The sequence below is a fragment of the Azolla caroliniana genome, unplaced genomic scaffold (genome assembly GCF_043228905.1).
Source record: "Azolla caroliniana isolate FFs.n. ecotype wild unplaced genomic scaffold, voAzoCaro1.0.p SCAF_3, whole genome shotgun sequence".
Taxonomy (NCBI): domain Eukaryota; kingdom Viridiplantae; phylum Streptophyta; class Polypodiopsida; order Salviniales; family Salviniaceae; genus Azolla; species Azolla caroliniana.
This window is the reverse complement of record NW_028230438.1, coordinates 4,303,648-4,316,770: the sequence shown is the minus strand read 5'-3', so window position 1 is coordinate 4,316,770 and position 13,123 is coordinate 4,303,648. Positions and strand designations below refer to the sequence as shown.

Here is a 13,123-nt window from a genome sequence, read left to right as displayed (position 1 = left end):
TGGTGGCGAGGGACGAATCAGTTCAAGACGTTTAATCGATGGTGGTGAGGAACTAATTGGTTCAAGATGTTATCACCTTGGAAGTTTTTATATGACATGTTTTGCAAGTTTCGGATAGATATGACTTGATGGATGAATGAGAGGGTTATGAAGAGGTGTTCGAGCATATGTTTTTTGAAAGATAGACACACTAAAGTCTCTTTTCGACAACATTGTTTGGATTTTATGAAACCCCTGCATACACTCCAACAAGCATTAAGTTTAATAATAAACATTGACTTTTACTCTCACTACATATAAGGGTGTGTAGGATTCTTTCCCTTCTGCCTGGGCTTTTCATGGCCTTAGGTTCGATTAACATCAAAATTTACTCTCATAGATTAAGGGTACATGGACTCCTTCCCTTCTACTTAGGCTTTTCATAAGTTTAAGTTTAAGAAACATTGGGCATGAGGGTGATAGGCTCCTTCCCTTCTACTTGGGCTTTTCACATCCTTAGATTTAATAAACATGGACTTTTACTCCAATAACATAAGGGTGCATGATCTCCTCGCCTTCTACTTGAGCTTTTCAAAAGCTCAAGTTTAATAAACACCTATTTCTACCTTGGAGCAAAAGGGTGAATAGGCTCTTTCCCTTCTACTTAGGTGCTTTGCATGAGTTATTGTTGCTCATGTCATAACCTTAAAAATTCAAATACCAAGTCCAAGGCATAAGGTTCTATGATCATACAATATTGCTTGTTTGTGAAGCCTTCAACCTCAACTTGCAAAAAGCAAAAAATAAATGTATATATATATGAAGGGAATATAAACAATGAAAATTAAAAAACTAAGTTTAGGAACCATCCGCATTTCCTATATGTTAGGGAGTTTGTGGGAAAAAAAGAGAGTAAAAGAATATTAGAGAAGAGACAAGAGAGAATGCAATTTTCTTGCGATAGTATTTAGACATGTAGATTTCTTTGGAGCAAGTTCAAGTTGGAACCATTTCAGCATTTACAAATTCATGGTGAAGGGACAAAGTTGATGGCAATGCATTTCATACGGAACATGAAGTTTACCTCAACTTCAAAGTGATTCTTTAGTATATAAATACTCTTTAACACTTCGTTGATATGTGAAACCCTTCATACTCATGTGTGAAGACAATTTCATCAAGGATCTATAACTGTAATTTGTAAGTATCATTTCAACACATATTTGCCTATCAGAAAACTTTGTCGAGTTGTTGTGAAACTTAATTGTAAATTGTCCTCGTCCTCAACTCCCTATCAAGGTTGAGTGTGCATGTGTGCTTATTCTAGTTAGTCATTTTCATTTCTTTGTACATTGATAATCAACGTGTGCATTATATATTTGTATTTTTTTTCTTTCAAACAAAAAACAACATTAAAATTCACAAAAACTAGATGGTTTTGAGCTTGGAATCTTTTTAAAGAGCTCAATTAACTCCTCTCTAGACTTTAATAAATGCCTTTTAAGGACATTTATTTTGTATTTCATGTGAAGAGACGTCATCTATTTATGCAAAGCAATCATTTTATGTGGTCCTTGTGGATGGTTCTCTAACATTTCATGCAATTTTGAAAAATGACGTAGTCTTGCGATGGATTTTGTTTGAATAAATAATGCAAGTAGGTACTTGTAATTCATATAGGGCATGCACAAAATTTAACAATGTAGATTTGTTTGGTGTTTTTTTTTTCTATTTGGATGTTTATTCTTTTGAAGATAAAGACCCATTTGTCATGGACAATATCTATTCTATGTTCTAATCGGACAATAGAAACAACAAGGGAGTGCAACCCTCTTTTAGTCTTGAGAGTGAAGTAGATGACAACAATGACCATGATGGGTTTTGTGAACCACGATGGTGACAATAATGTGTTGTTTTACTGTTTAATGCATGAGTGTAAAGAGGTTCCTTGATCAAGAACTAAAGAATGAAGATTTATTTTTGGTTGGAGAATGAAAGTTTTGAGATGTCAACGAGAAAACAAATAAAGTAACAAAGTCAAAGAAATCACTTATTATACGCATCTATCACATGCCACACGTAGTAAAGATCATTGATGACTATAAATTTATGCAATGCATAGGTTGGAAATGAGATATCAAGATGTTCACGAGAACACAAAAAGTGGGCAAGTCCAAGAAATCACTATTTGTATGTGTATATCATGAGCAAAACATGGTAAAGATAATTGATGCATGAATGTATGAAATGCTTGTAGCTTAGCACGTGGATAAATAATATAATATTTATGGCATTATTTGTCCATCTACTATATTGGAACGATGATAATGTTTCCTTATCTTTGCACAAATTATGGAAAAAGAGTTTCCTAAGATGTCAAAACTTCGCTAAACTTGTGAATGCTTTTTACCTTTAAGGAGTTAAAGATTAGTGTTGTGAGAATGAGAACTTAAAAAATATGAAGGGTATTTTAGGGAATTCGAAAACATGAGAGGGATTTTTAAGGAAAATTAAAACCTAACGAGTAATTAAGGGTATGTTTGATACATATCCCAAACACATAGTATTCTATGAAAAAAGCAAGAGTAATATTTTTGAGAATCATGAAATACATAATTGGAGATTTGAAAACATGAGGGGTCATTTTGGTAGATGTCCCAAATATATATTTTTTGAGGCATTGTGGGCATTTCACAAAAAGTTACCAATATTTTTGTATAGATATCCCAAATGTATGTACATATATTTTGGAGAGGTATTGTAGGAAATTTCACAAAAAGATAGGGCATTTATTGTAAATGTCCCAAATGTCTTGTAGGAATGTTGCAAAAGGCAAATGTCCCAAATGTATGTATATTGTTGGGGTATCATAAGGATTTTCTTGAGAAGTTAGAGGTATGTTTGGTAGATGTCCCAAATGTTTATACACGTATTGCAAGGGTATCGTAGGATTTTTGTGAGAGGTTAAAGTGTATTTTTGGTAGATGTCAAGCTCACAAGGTGTTGTCTTGCAAAAACAATGATCGATAGCTAATTTGGCTCAAGAGGATGATCAACCACACTAGGATTGACGACACAACCCAAAGTCATGTGAGAGATAGGAACTAGAGATCTTCTGCCAAGATGATGGTCACTAACTAATTTACATTAACTTAAGAAGGCTTTTAGGCTTTTAGGGATGCATGGAGGGGAGAGGTAAGTGCTTCTACGTGTTTATGTGTGACGTGACCTTTGCCATTGGGGGGTGACTTTCCTCAATCCATCAGTCAGCCCACTGAGAGGAAGGCGATCCCTCAAGATTCGATATTGACCCTCAGAAGTGCAACACTCCGAGGTATATATGAGAATCGTGTTAATCCATTTGGGAAAATGCGATCAGGCAATCAATGACACTGGGTTGAGAATGGAACCCAATATGGGCGATCAACAGGCCGATTGATCAACGAGAAATGCTCCACGATGGGAGATCAACAGGCCGATCAATCACATTGGAACTTCGACACGATCATGGGTCTCATGGGAGGTAGTAACAGGAAAAGTTGCTCCACATGATGGGCGATTAGCTGGGTGATCTGGTTGGGTCCGGTTCAGTTCTGTCCAGTCAGGTCCGGTCCGAGAGGATGATCGACCACTTGGAGATTGGGACCTCAAGGCATGACCCCCTTGAGAGGAGGCAAGAATAGGATATGGAAGGGGTATATTCAGGAATTATGTGAAAAGTATGTGTCTGTGTGGGGGGGTATGGCTCGAATTCATGGAAAGCAGCAGAGTGTGTGTGTGGGGGGGGGGGGGGAGGACTCTGTGTATATGTAGGAAAAAGGAGACACGCAGAGACGAGAAGAATTGAAGAGAAAAACAGAAGAAACGTAAAGAGAAACATGGGCGGATTAGCACTAATCCTCGAGCTTCAAGGGTCTTCTTCTTCTTCTTCTCTTGTGGCAAAACACGTTACATTACTACAATCTGTTGGATCTTTCTGTGCTCTCTCTGCAGCTACCTCTGCAGCTTCTGTTTATGGCTTCCTTCCTCGCCATAGCTCCGATCCTTTCTCCAGGTAAAATTTACACTTATCTTTTATTTCTGTCCCCCTTGTTTCCCAAGTATTTCCTTCTGATTTTTTTTATTGAGTGTCATATTAAAAATTACTGTTACGAATGCTTTAAAATGTCAATTTTTATTTGTATTATATTTCGAATATTGTTGCTTATTTATCTATTTCTATTCAAGGAAATGGGGTTGGAAAGCTTATAATGCTAATATTTTGTGTTGTAGGATTATACAAGAAAATGGTCTCCACAAGATCATTTTCGAGTATGATGCTAATCCATTAAACGGGCTTTGAAAGTTTAGAATACTAATATTTGCATCATCGTAACATACATAAAACAGGGGCTTTAAAAGATCTTGAGGCTATTCTTCTTGCTCCAAGTGATGCGAATAAATAAGGTTGCAGTACTTTACACAAGTTCCACCATATAATTTCTGAGGGACACTTATTTGCTAAAATTCTGGTCGAAATTTGAACTTCCTGGGAACCAATAATTCATGGAAACATTATAAAAATTTATGGAAGACACTGTTATCTTGTTTCCATAAATCCAGCTCAAGGACATCAAATGGTCCTAAAATCTTTAAACCTCATGAAAATCCAGGTTATTCAAGTTTAGGGTGAGAATAAAGGAGCTAAACCTATTGATCACCTGTTGTGGAACTTATGAATATCCGAATTATAATTGTTTTCTATTTATGTTTCTGGTGTGTGTGGTAATCAAGGAATGCAGAGGTAGGAGTTAGCAGATTCCTGAAACTTTGTTCTGAGGTCGGAAATCACTGATTCAGTTTCCCACTCATCATTTGGAGTTCTGATCCTTTGTTTTCTAATCAACACAGTTTTCAGTCGGATTAATGCTGTAATTTACCCCCTGTTGTAGCAGTTTCACAATAGGAAAATTCACTGCTTCATTCTCAAAACAGAATGAACACGCACAATCAATTTATGTCTTCTCCCCACTCCCTCAAAATGCAACTTTGTGCATATTCATCTCACAATTGGTGTGTCTTCTGTTTTTAGGCATTTTCTAGCCCCTACAGCATATTGTGAAGAATTTCATCGCAAAGAAACCGATATAGAAGACTTGAAAGCTAGAAGATATGAAGTTGGAGTTCCATACAGTAAACCACTATTTGAAAAGGAGTACAGAGTGACACTTAGACCAATGCTTTCTGCATTTAGCCCTGGAGCTCTGACATTGACAATTACAAGGGCCTTATTACTGAACTTCCAACCAGTTGTGGAGGCGTATATGTTGCGTTTCAAGCCTCAGGATGAAGATGATTTTGAGGAAGAAGAACCAGCGGCACATGAGTCTGTTGATTACGAGGCAGCTTTAAAGGGTTCTGGATGGACAGCGTTTCGGGAGGTAGGTAATTGTACACAGCGTGATACCTTATGAATCTCAGAAATACTAATGAATTGCATGCAAGCAAGAGAAGTCTGTACTAAAGAAATTACTAATGAGAGAGAAGTATAGATATATTTGTAATGAGAATTGGAAGTATAGGGACATTTGGAATAAAAAAGAAAGAGATATACATTGAAGTTTTTAAGCCGCCAAAATGGCCGATGGGATTGAATGAGACATTACATCTTAAATGTTGTCTTATCCTTGAGAACAAAACCAGAAGAAATATAACTACATTTGCAAAACAGCTCAAGATAACATGCTTAATATTCATGACTTCACATCTGCCTTCAAAAGATCTCCAATGGGTCGATACAAGGCGTAGAGGTCTCCAAATTGAGGGAAGCACCTTCAACGTTGGATGATAATGGCTGTGATTTGTCGATCCCAAGGTTGATGGGGATGGTCTAATGGACATGGCCAATTGGATCACCTACATGAACAGCATATTGCTATGGCCCAATCTATTGTAATCCCTTTCAAACATTGTGGTTCAGACCCTACTTGCATTGCTCTTGTTTGACTTGTATGTAGCATGAGAAGTGATGGAGCTACAGAAAGTAGTGATTTTCCTTCATTGATTATGTTTCGTGGCGGTACTGTTGTCCTACGACAACTTCTATCCGGAAACATTTATGATGAGAAAGAGAAGGTGTCCTCATTTAACCTTGTGATATATCATATATGTCAGTATGTGTGTCTGGTATTGTAGCTTGTTCTGCAGAGAAGTACTCTATCTTTGGTGAACGATTGGCTTAAATATGATCAAAGACTCCTTGTGTTCATGTGTGATCTGAAAGTCCTCAGGTGCCCATATGGCTGCTTTGTGCATGAGGGCTGCTGTTATCAGTGCCCAAAACCATCCTATGTATGGTGCTCTAGAGAGAACATGGTGGCACTCCCTTCAGTGTGCAAAGGTTGTTCCTCCAGTTTCCAGGACCACAGTTTCTAAGTGCTCATAAAAGTGACTGTAGACAAACATATGAGTTACTGCCTTTACATACCCTTCGGCTTGTGTGGTGAAGGGTTTGTCTCCTAATTGCACAGTTTGTGAGCCCATATGCGTAAAACTCATCTACGTGTTGTAGACTTGGATGTGATTCAGAAACCATGATAATGTCTGGATCTTAAGCAAACATTTGTCATGGTCTCTGAGTCATTGCATGCAAGTCTTATATCATATTCCTGCCATATACCTACCATAAATTTGCCACCCACTCCTCACGTGAAATAAGTGCTTGGCCCATAGAGGTATTAGCCATGCAAAGAATATACAAGTATATCACAAAAGTCAAGAATATGCCTGATCTAGATTGGCAAAACAAGCGTGGAACATAGGATGCAGGGTGCGAAAATCTAATGAGAGCAAAATCCTCTCATGTGGTTGGGTGCTTGACGTTATGAAATGGTTTAAGAGATGGGGAGTAAAAGATCTATTGGAGCTCTCAGGTGATGCTATGAAGTATGTGATCATTGAGGATAGATTACTAGAGGCGCTAAAGATGAAGTGACAAGATGCTAAAATGTCAAAATTGGAATACTACATTGCAAATATTAACCCCAATACAATGAAAAAATGCAAGAACGTACCTATCACATCTCACTACTCCCATGAGTCTTGGCCCTTGGAGAACCTTAGCACTTCTTGGAACTCAGTTAGACAAGTTAGGTGTTGAGGTAGCATCATGGCATCATCGCCCAAATATGAAGATACGCAATGTATGCAATGAAAACCTAGTGGAGTATGAATATCACTTATCGCATGCTCAGCATATAAGATAATTTGTGAGAAATATGATGACTTTTTAGACAGGCATGATCATGTGAATGTCATACTCAAATTTCCACCAAGAAGGGTGTTGACTTGTTAGAAAGGAGTCACTTGCAAGATGATATGTTGATTTGGTCCCAAGGTCAAAATTGGCCTCATCATGGATGATAAATTACTTACTCTATTCAATGTGATGTAGTTGACCAACTTGTTATCTGAGTTTGAAGACAGAAAATGGGCAGTGTTCCTTCACACCAATGACACTAGTAATGAACTCTGAAAGACGATAGGCACCTCACTCATACTCACTCACTACTTGCTAATAAAGCGTGTGGTGTGATCTCTGATGATACCCCCAGAGCTCTTTGATGGTAACCTGAGTGCTTCTAGTATTTGGAGACACTTGAAGTTCTATTTGAAAGCTTTGTGGAAGTACAGAAAGCATCAATATAGTCTCTCCCTTGCCTTCTCTTGATCTCTCAGGCAAAACAACAATACTATGTTTCCTCATATGTGTGCTGTATATAAACACCCCAAGCATCTTAGATTGAAGTAACCTGTGACTAATCTAAAATTTCAAAACCCTGGTTGGAAATGCTGTGCCTTTGAATCCCACAGTAGGTTGTGCCCATTCAAATGTAATGGTCCCCTGTCTTAAGCTCTACTGACCTATTTCACACATTCTGTGTTCTAGAGGTATGACTTTGTATCTCCTGGTCGCAATATAAGGAAGATTCGATATGATGAATATCCATGTGGTGGGTAATAACATGGAGCCACACACTATGATGCACTAAGGATGGTCTCAATAGGAATCCATCCTTGTCCCCATCTTCTAGCAAGTTCTTCTGGTATCTGATTGAAAGAGATCTGGTTTAATAACACTATTTATCTTTGGGTGGGTTAATGTACATGTCCCTGAAGTATTGGTAAGGTGGAACTTAGACTTTACAAAAACCAGCTCAAACCATGAACTTCTCTCTGCATATCAACATCTCACCAAGGCAAACTGTTGTGAAGACTTGAGAGCCACTCTGTGTAAACATTGAGGAAGCTTCCAGGGTTCTGTACAAAGAATATTTATTTGGCCAGAGGCTCAATTACAATCTGTCGTGATCTCATGGGGCACAAAAGGCTTATTTGAATCATCCTTCCAATCATGGATATGTGTGATCTGCGTCGACCTCCAACGTCATAGGTATGCTCAGATAATAAAAGCCAGCCTGTTTCTGAAATGAAAGAAACGAGGTTCCCATGTTTCGATCAATGTAGGAAACATCACATTTTTTTAAAGCTGCACATCCTTTGGGCACTCTTGCCTTAGCAGGTTACCTCCATAGAACCTGTGGTTGCTGCAATTATTGCAAGATTCTGGTAGGTGTCAACATACTCCACCATCTGCTGCCCATAGGTAAAAACCAACTACGATCTCAGAAAGAATTGGTGCGTCTGGCCTTGATATCTGAAAATAGGTATCTACCTACCTATGTTGCACTTGCAGAACTCTGGCTGTATTTATATAAACACAGGTAACATATAAAATCCATGTTTACTTTAGTGAGGTTGTCTTCTTAGGCAGATAGTATTTTATTGAGGTGCTAAAGTGGAGATTGATGGACATGATGAGACTTTTGTTGAAATTTTCTTACCACTGCCTCGTTACATTTTGAGAAGTCAAGTTTGAAATCGTTCCATATTTCAGGTTTAAAAAATATAGTTTTTGTATAAGTAGTTGAGCTTGATGTATTTATTTATTATTGTTAAAAAGAAAAAATGAAAAAAATCCAATACATTCACAGATAGGAAGCAGTGTATTATATTGTGTTAAATAAGATGCATGCAATATGTTATTTTATTTGACGCTAACTATCCAGATTTCACAGGTTACAGTTGTGACGACACGGCGATTATTAGAACGTATTGTGTTGCGGAATGTTTCCAAGAGGACCACTTGGAAGTTACTAAAAGGTATTGTGTCTGGTTTGTAAATATGGGAACAGCTCCTGTTGCTCATTTTTATTTATATTTATTTTGGTGGTTTATATAACAACTAAAACTATTCTCACTTAAAACATTAATGCAGATCTCCAACGATCTGCAGAGAGAAAAGCGTTGCGCTTTGATTCAAAATTTGAGGTGTTCCTTGGTGTCACGAAAACAACATTTAGGGGTAAGCAAAAGCTTCATTCCTAGACATTGAGGTGTTCTTCTCTTTGGAGTGCATGCTACTAAGATTAGTAAAGTCCTCATTCACATATTGCATTCAATTATTCTTTTTCCTATGGAATATTTGCAAGAAAAAATTAGTAAAATGCATCGTTTCTGAAATTTGCATTCCATTTTTTCCCCATTAGGAGTATTAATTAGGAAAATGAATATTTACACATAAAAATCCAGCGTATATGAATGCATCTACATGACAGGTCATGCTGTGGCTATAGCTGCAAGTTGGTTAGTTCAGCTGATTTTTGATATCTACAAATGTGTTCGGAATTTACATCGTCGGAAGAGGAAACTAGAGGAAGGGAATACAAAAGGATGCTATGAGATAGAGGTGGAAGAGCTTGTTATCCTGTGGAGGAAGGTGGTCGGGAACACGTTGAAATGTGGTGCATCCCTTGCATTGGCGTCAGTTGGAGCAGGTGCTGGTGCTACATTGGTTCGACCGGCACTCGGCCAGTGGATTGGTATTTTTTCATCCTTGTCACTTTTTAACTCTCATTTTTTCTTTTCGTTCAATATTTAAACTCATCTATCTTCTTTTAGCTCATTTTGTTTTCTTCACTTTTAACTGATTTTGTTTTATTCATTTATTAACTCATTTAGTTTCTTCTACTTTTCAACTCATTTTGTTCTTCATTTTTTAATTCCCTTATTGTTTTCTCAGCTTTGAAATCTGTTTTGCTTCTTCATCTGAAATCATTGTTTCTTCACATCTAACTTTTCTTCTTTTGTCATTTCTAACTGAATTTGTTTTCTTTCTTCACCTATATTCAGTCTTTTTATTGGTCTCACTCAAAGGCTATTATGCCATATGATCTTTCAGAGACGTTTATGTCTTTCATTCTTCAGTTTGGACTTGTTTTCTTTCTTTCTTTCTTTTTAATCCACTATCTTCATTCCCTATGAACTCATTTTCTCCATCGTCACTTCAAACTTATTCTTTCTTTTACTTGTTTAGAACTGACTTCATCTTCTTTACTTTTTACCTTGTTTTCTTTCTTGAATTTTGAACTCTTTTTCTTTCTTGATTTTGAGTGTATAACTTTTCCCTGCTTTAAACTCAACCCATTTTCTTCCTTCTTTTTCAACTTATTTCTTTTTTCATCGTGGACTTGTTTTCTCTTTTCCCATCGAAGACATTTTCTATCTTCATTTTTCTTTCTTTTTGAAGATCTCATTACCTTTCTTCACGCTTTTAAAGTAGTTTTTTGTTTGTTCATTTTTAACTCAATTCCCTGTAGGTTATGATTTAATGGTGTCCATTGCTAGGGATTTATGCACACTTTCCGTTGTGTTGTGTATTCTTTTGCAGGATGTATGGTTGGAGAGACAGCTGGTGCTATAGGGATGGGCTTCTTGATAGATCCATGGGTGATCTTTGGCTCTTTCAATTCCTTAAATGTAGATTAGGTTAGAAATCTTGCGCGTGATTTCTTTCGGTGATATAGTTCAATGGATTCTATATCTACCCCTTCCATTGAAGGTTCTATAGGGGAGTTTTTGCTTTGTTAGCCTTTGATTGATCGATCGAATGAATGCACAAAAAGCGCCCAAAAGTTTAAACCTGATTTATTTGATGACTGCTTATATCTCACAGAGCTCTATTTCACGTGTTTCCTGTGGCACCAAGTTGGCCTTTTAATTGATTGAATGCACAATGCATTTTAAACCTCTGATAGAGAAATGATACACTCAAATAACAAAATATAAATCAAAATTGAGTTGTAATGACGTTTCCAGCATACGATGATTTAGGTATTTTCTTTGTGACCAGTTTCTTATTGTTGGTGTTCACCACAACTAGCATTGTTTCAATCTTAATGAAGTGTAATATGGTTACTTTTTTATGTTTTTCTTTATCTTTGAGTTTGTATTTTTCATGATGTATGGCAAATAAAATTCTTTGCTTTTTTTCAATTGTCATGAATATAAAGTGTCTTCTATCTACATTCATCTCTTTTATCATTTATAACATAAGCTGGTTATCAGTGTGGCTCCTTGTCATATTGTGTGGTCATAACAGTTTGAGCAGAATCCTAGTCTCAAACATTGCTAAGCATGTACATCAAACCTGGGCAAGCTATGCATGCTTTTAAGACTAATATGAACAAGTCTCCTTAATCTAGTGATGTGACATGCAGAATTTCACCAAGTATTGAACACCAATTAATTATGAGCATGTATATAGCTATATATGGCACAATGTGATAAATAAGGTGGACAGCATTTCAACAAGTAACACATGGAAGCAAGGTTTAAAGATCTCAATAAAATAATTGGCTTTTTGTGTGCGGTGCTTTTAGTCTTAATCTTATGAGAATATCATAATAAAGTAGCAAGTATATTTTGATGGTTTTAGCTTGTGATAATAATTGAGCTTGACAAAAGAAGCATGAAGGAAATGCCATATAGATGTGTTGGTAATGCAGGACAACTTGTTATCTTGCAAGAAGAAAGGGCGATAAGTGAATCTTGGGCATAAGAATTTGAATGATAATCATGGCTAAATATGGAGAATAGTAGAAGAGAATGCTTCAACTCCATATTATGGATAGGTCTCCCAATGACATATCCACATTGAAATGTGAAAGTCGAAAGAAAATATATGTTACTCCCTTTATGTAATATGTCAACAAATTAAAACTATATTTATCAGTAAATATGCATGAATGGCTACGTGGATGGCTTGAAGTCTATAATAACAAATTAATACCAAAAGGAATGTACAAAAGAAGGATGAGATAAATTTGAGAGACTAGAACTTGGAAAGGAGAAGGGTATATAAATAAGTATGCAAAAACTTGGGTTTATACAACGGAAGGGAATTCTGGTAAGTCTTGGAAAAGTGAAATTAGCTAAATATGCAAAATGTTAGGGGTATGTTGGTATGATCTCCCCTTTGTTTAGCATTGAGTGTGAGACCAAACTATGAAATCCCTACATTTTAGTATTGTTATGCTTTTGTTATTTCTCGAAGTGCTCCTAATCAACACTTGAAAGAAAGGAAAAAGGGGATGAATAAGCTATAAATACAATTGTTCGAGTACTATCGGCGATCAAGAAAAAGAAATTCTATGTACATAAGCTATGAGGCAATACATATATGCACATCTACTTTTGGTTGTGAGGTCGCCCAGGGGCATTTGGAGAAATAATGGAAACATAAGGGCATTTGGTGGGGGGGGGGTAGATAAATATCTTTGTTACGTCCACAAGAGACCGATTGCAATATATGAGATGTGGGCTAGCTCAAGGAAAGGATTGAACTAGATAGATTGATAGATTGATAGATATCTTTGTGACATCCAAGGCAGACCGATTGTGATATATGCCATTGGGTCTACCCAAGCTGAGGATTGAACCCAAGTTCTCTCAAAATTATGATATTCTCAAGTTTTACCAGCTAGGAAAGGTGCGTGAAAAGAAACGTTACACCCATACAAGGCTCCTCTCTAGGGCTTCTTACCCATGGAGGCACATGATCTTAATCAATGATTATAAGTGAAGTGTGGAGGGCTAGTCAATGAGGTTTGTTGCCAATGCTCTCACATTCATGCCTTGAACCGACATAAAGACATTCAGGGGGTGATTTGCTGAAGAAGTGGCGGCAAACGTAAATAGTACAGAACGATGAATCGGAACCCGTGTTTCTCTTCTTCTTCTTCATTAATTTCTTCATCATCTGGTA

The 13,123-nt window shown here is 36.9% G+C and overlaps 2 protein-coding genes across 2 annotated transcripts in view; one reads left to right on the top strand and one right to left on the bottom strand.

Annotated features, from left to right (window-relative positions):
- LOC147865959 (membrane steroid-binding protein 1-like) overlaps positions 1-3,990 on the bottom strand; it is a 62,552-nt gene extending 58,562 nt beyond the window's left edge. Inside the window, exon 1 of the mRNA XM_087316300.1 lies at positions 3,977-3,990. The gene's annotated coding sequence lies outside the window, so the exon portion shown is untranslated. The remainder of the gene's footprint in view (positions 1-3,976) is intronic.
- On the top strand, positions 3,798-11,208 carry LOC147865958 (isopentenyl-diphosphate delta-isomerase). Its single transcript, XM_087316299.1, has 6 exons — positions 3,798-4,033; positions 5,051-5,399; positions 9,096-9,180; positions 9,296-9,382; positions 9,636-9,899; positions 10,748-11,208. The coding sequence occupies exons 1-6, from the start codon at positions 3,858-3,860 to the stop codon at positions 10,843-10,845; spliced, it is 1,059 nt and encodes a 352-aa protein (XP_087172425.1). The 5' UTR covers positions 3,798-3,857; the 3' UTR covers positions 10,846-11,208.
- Positions 11,209-13,123: the final 1,915 nt, after the last annotated feature.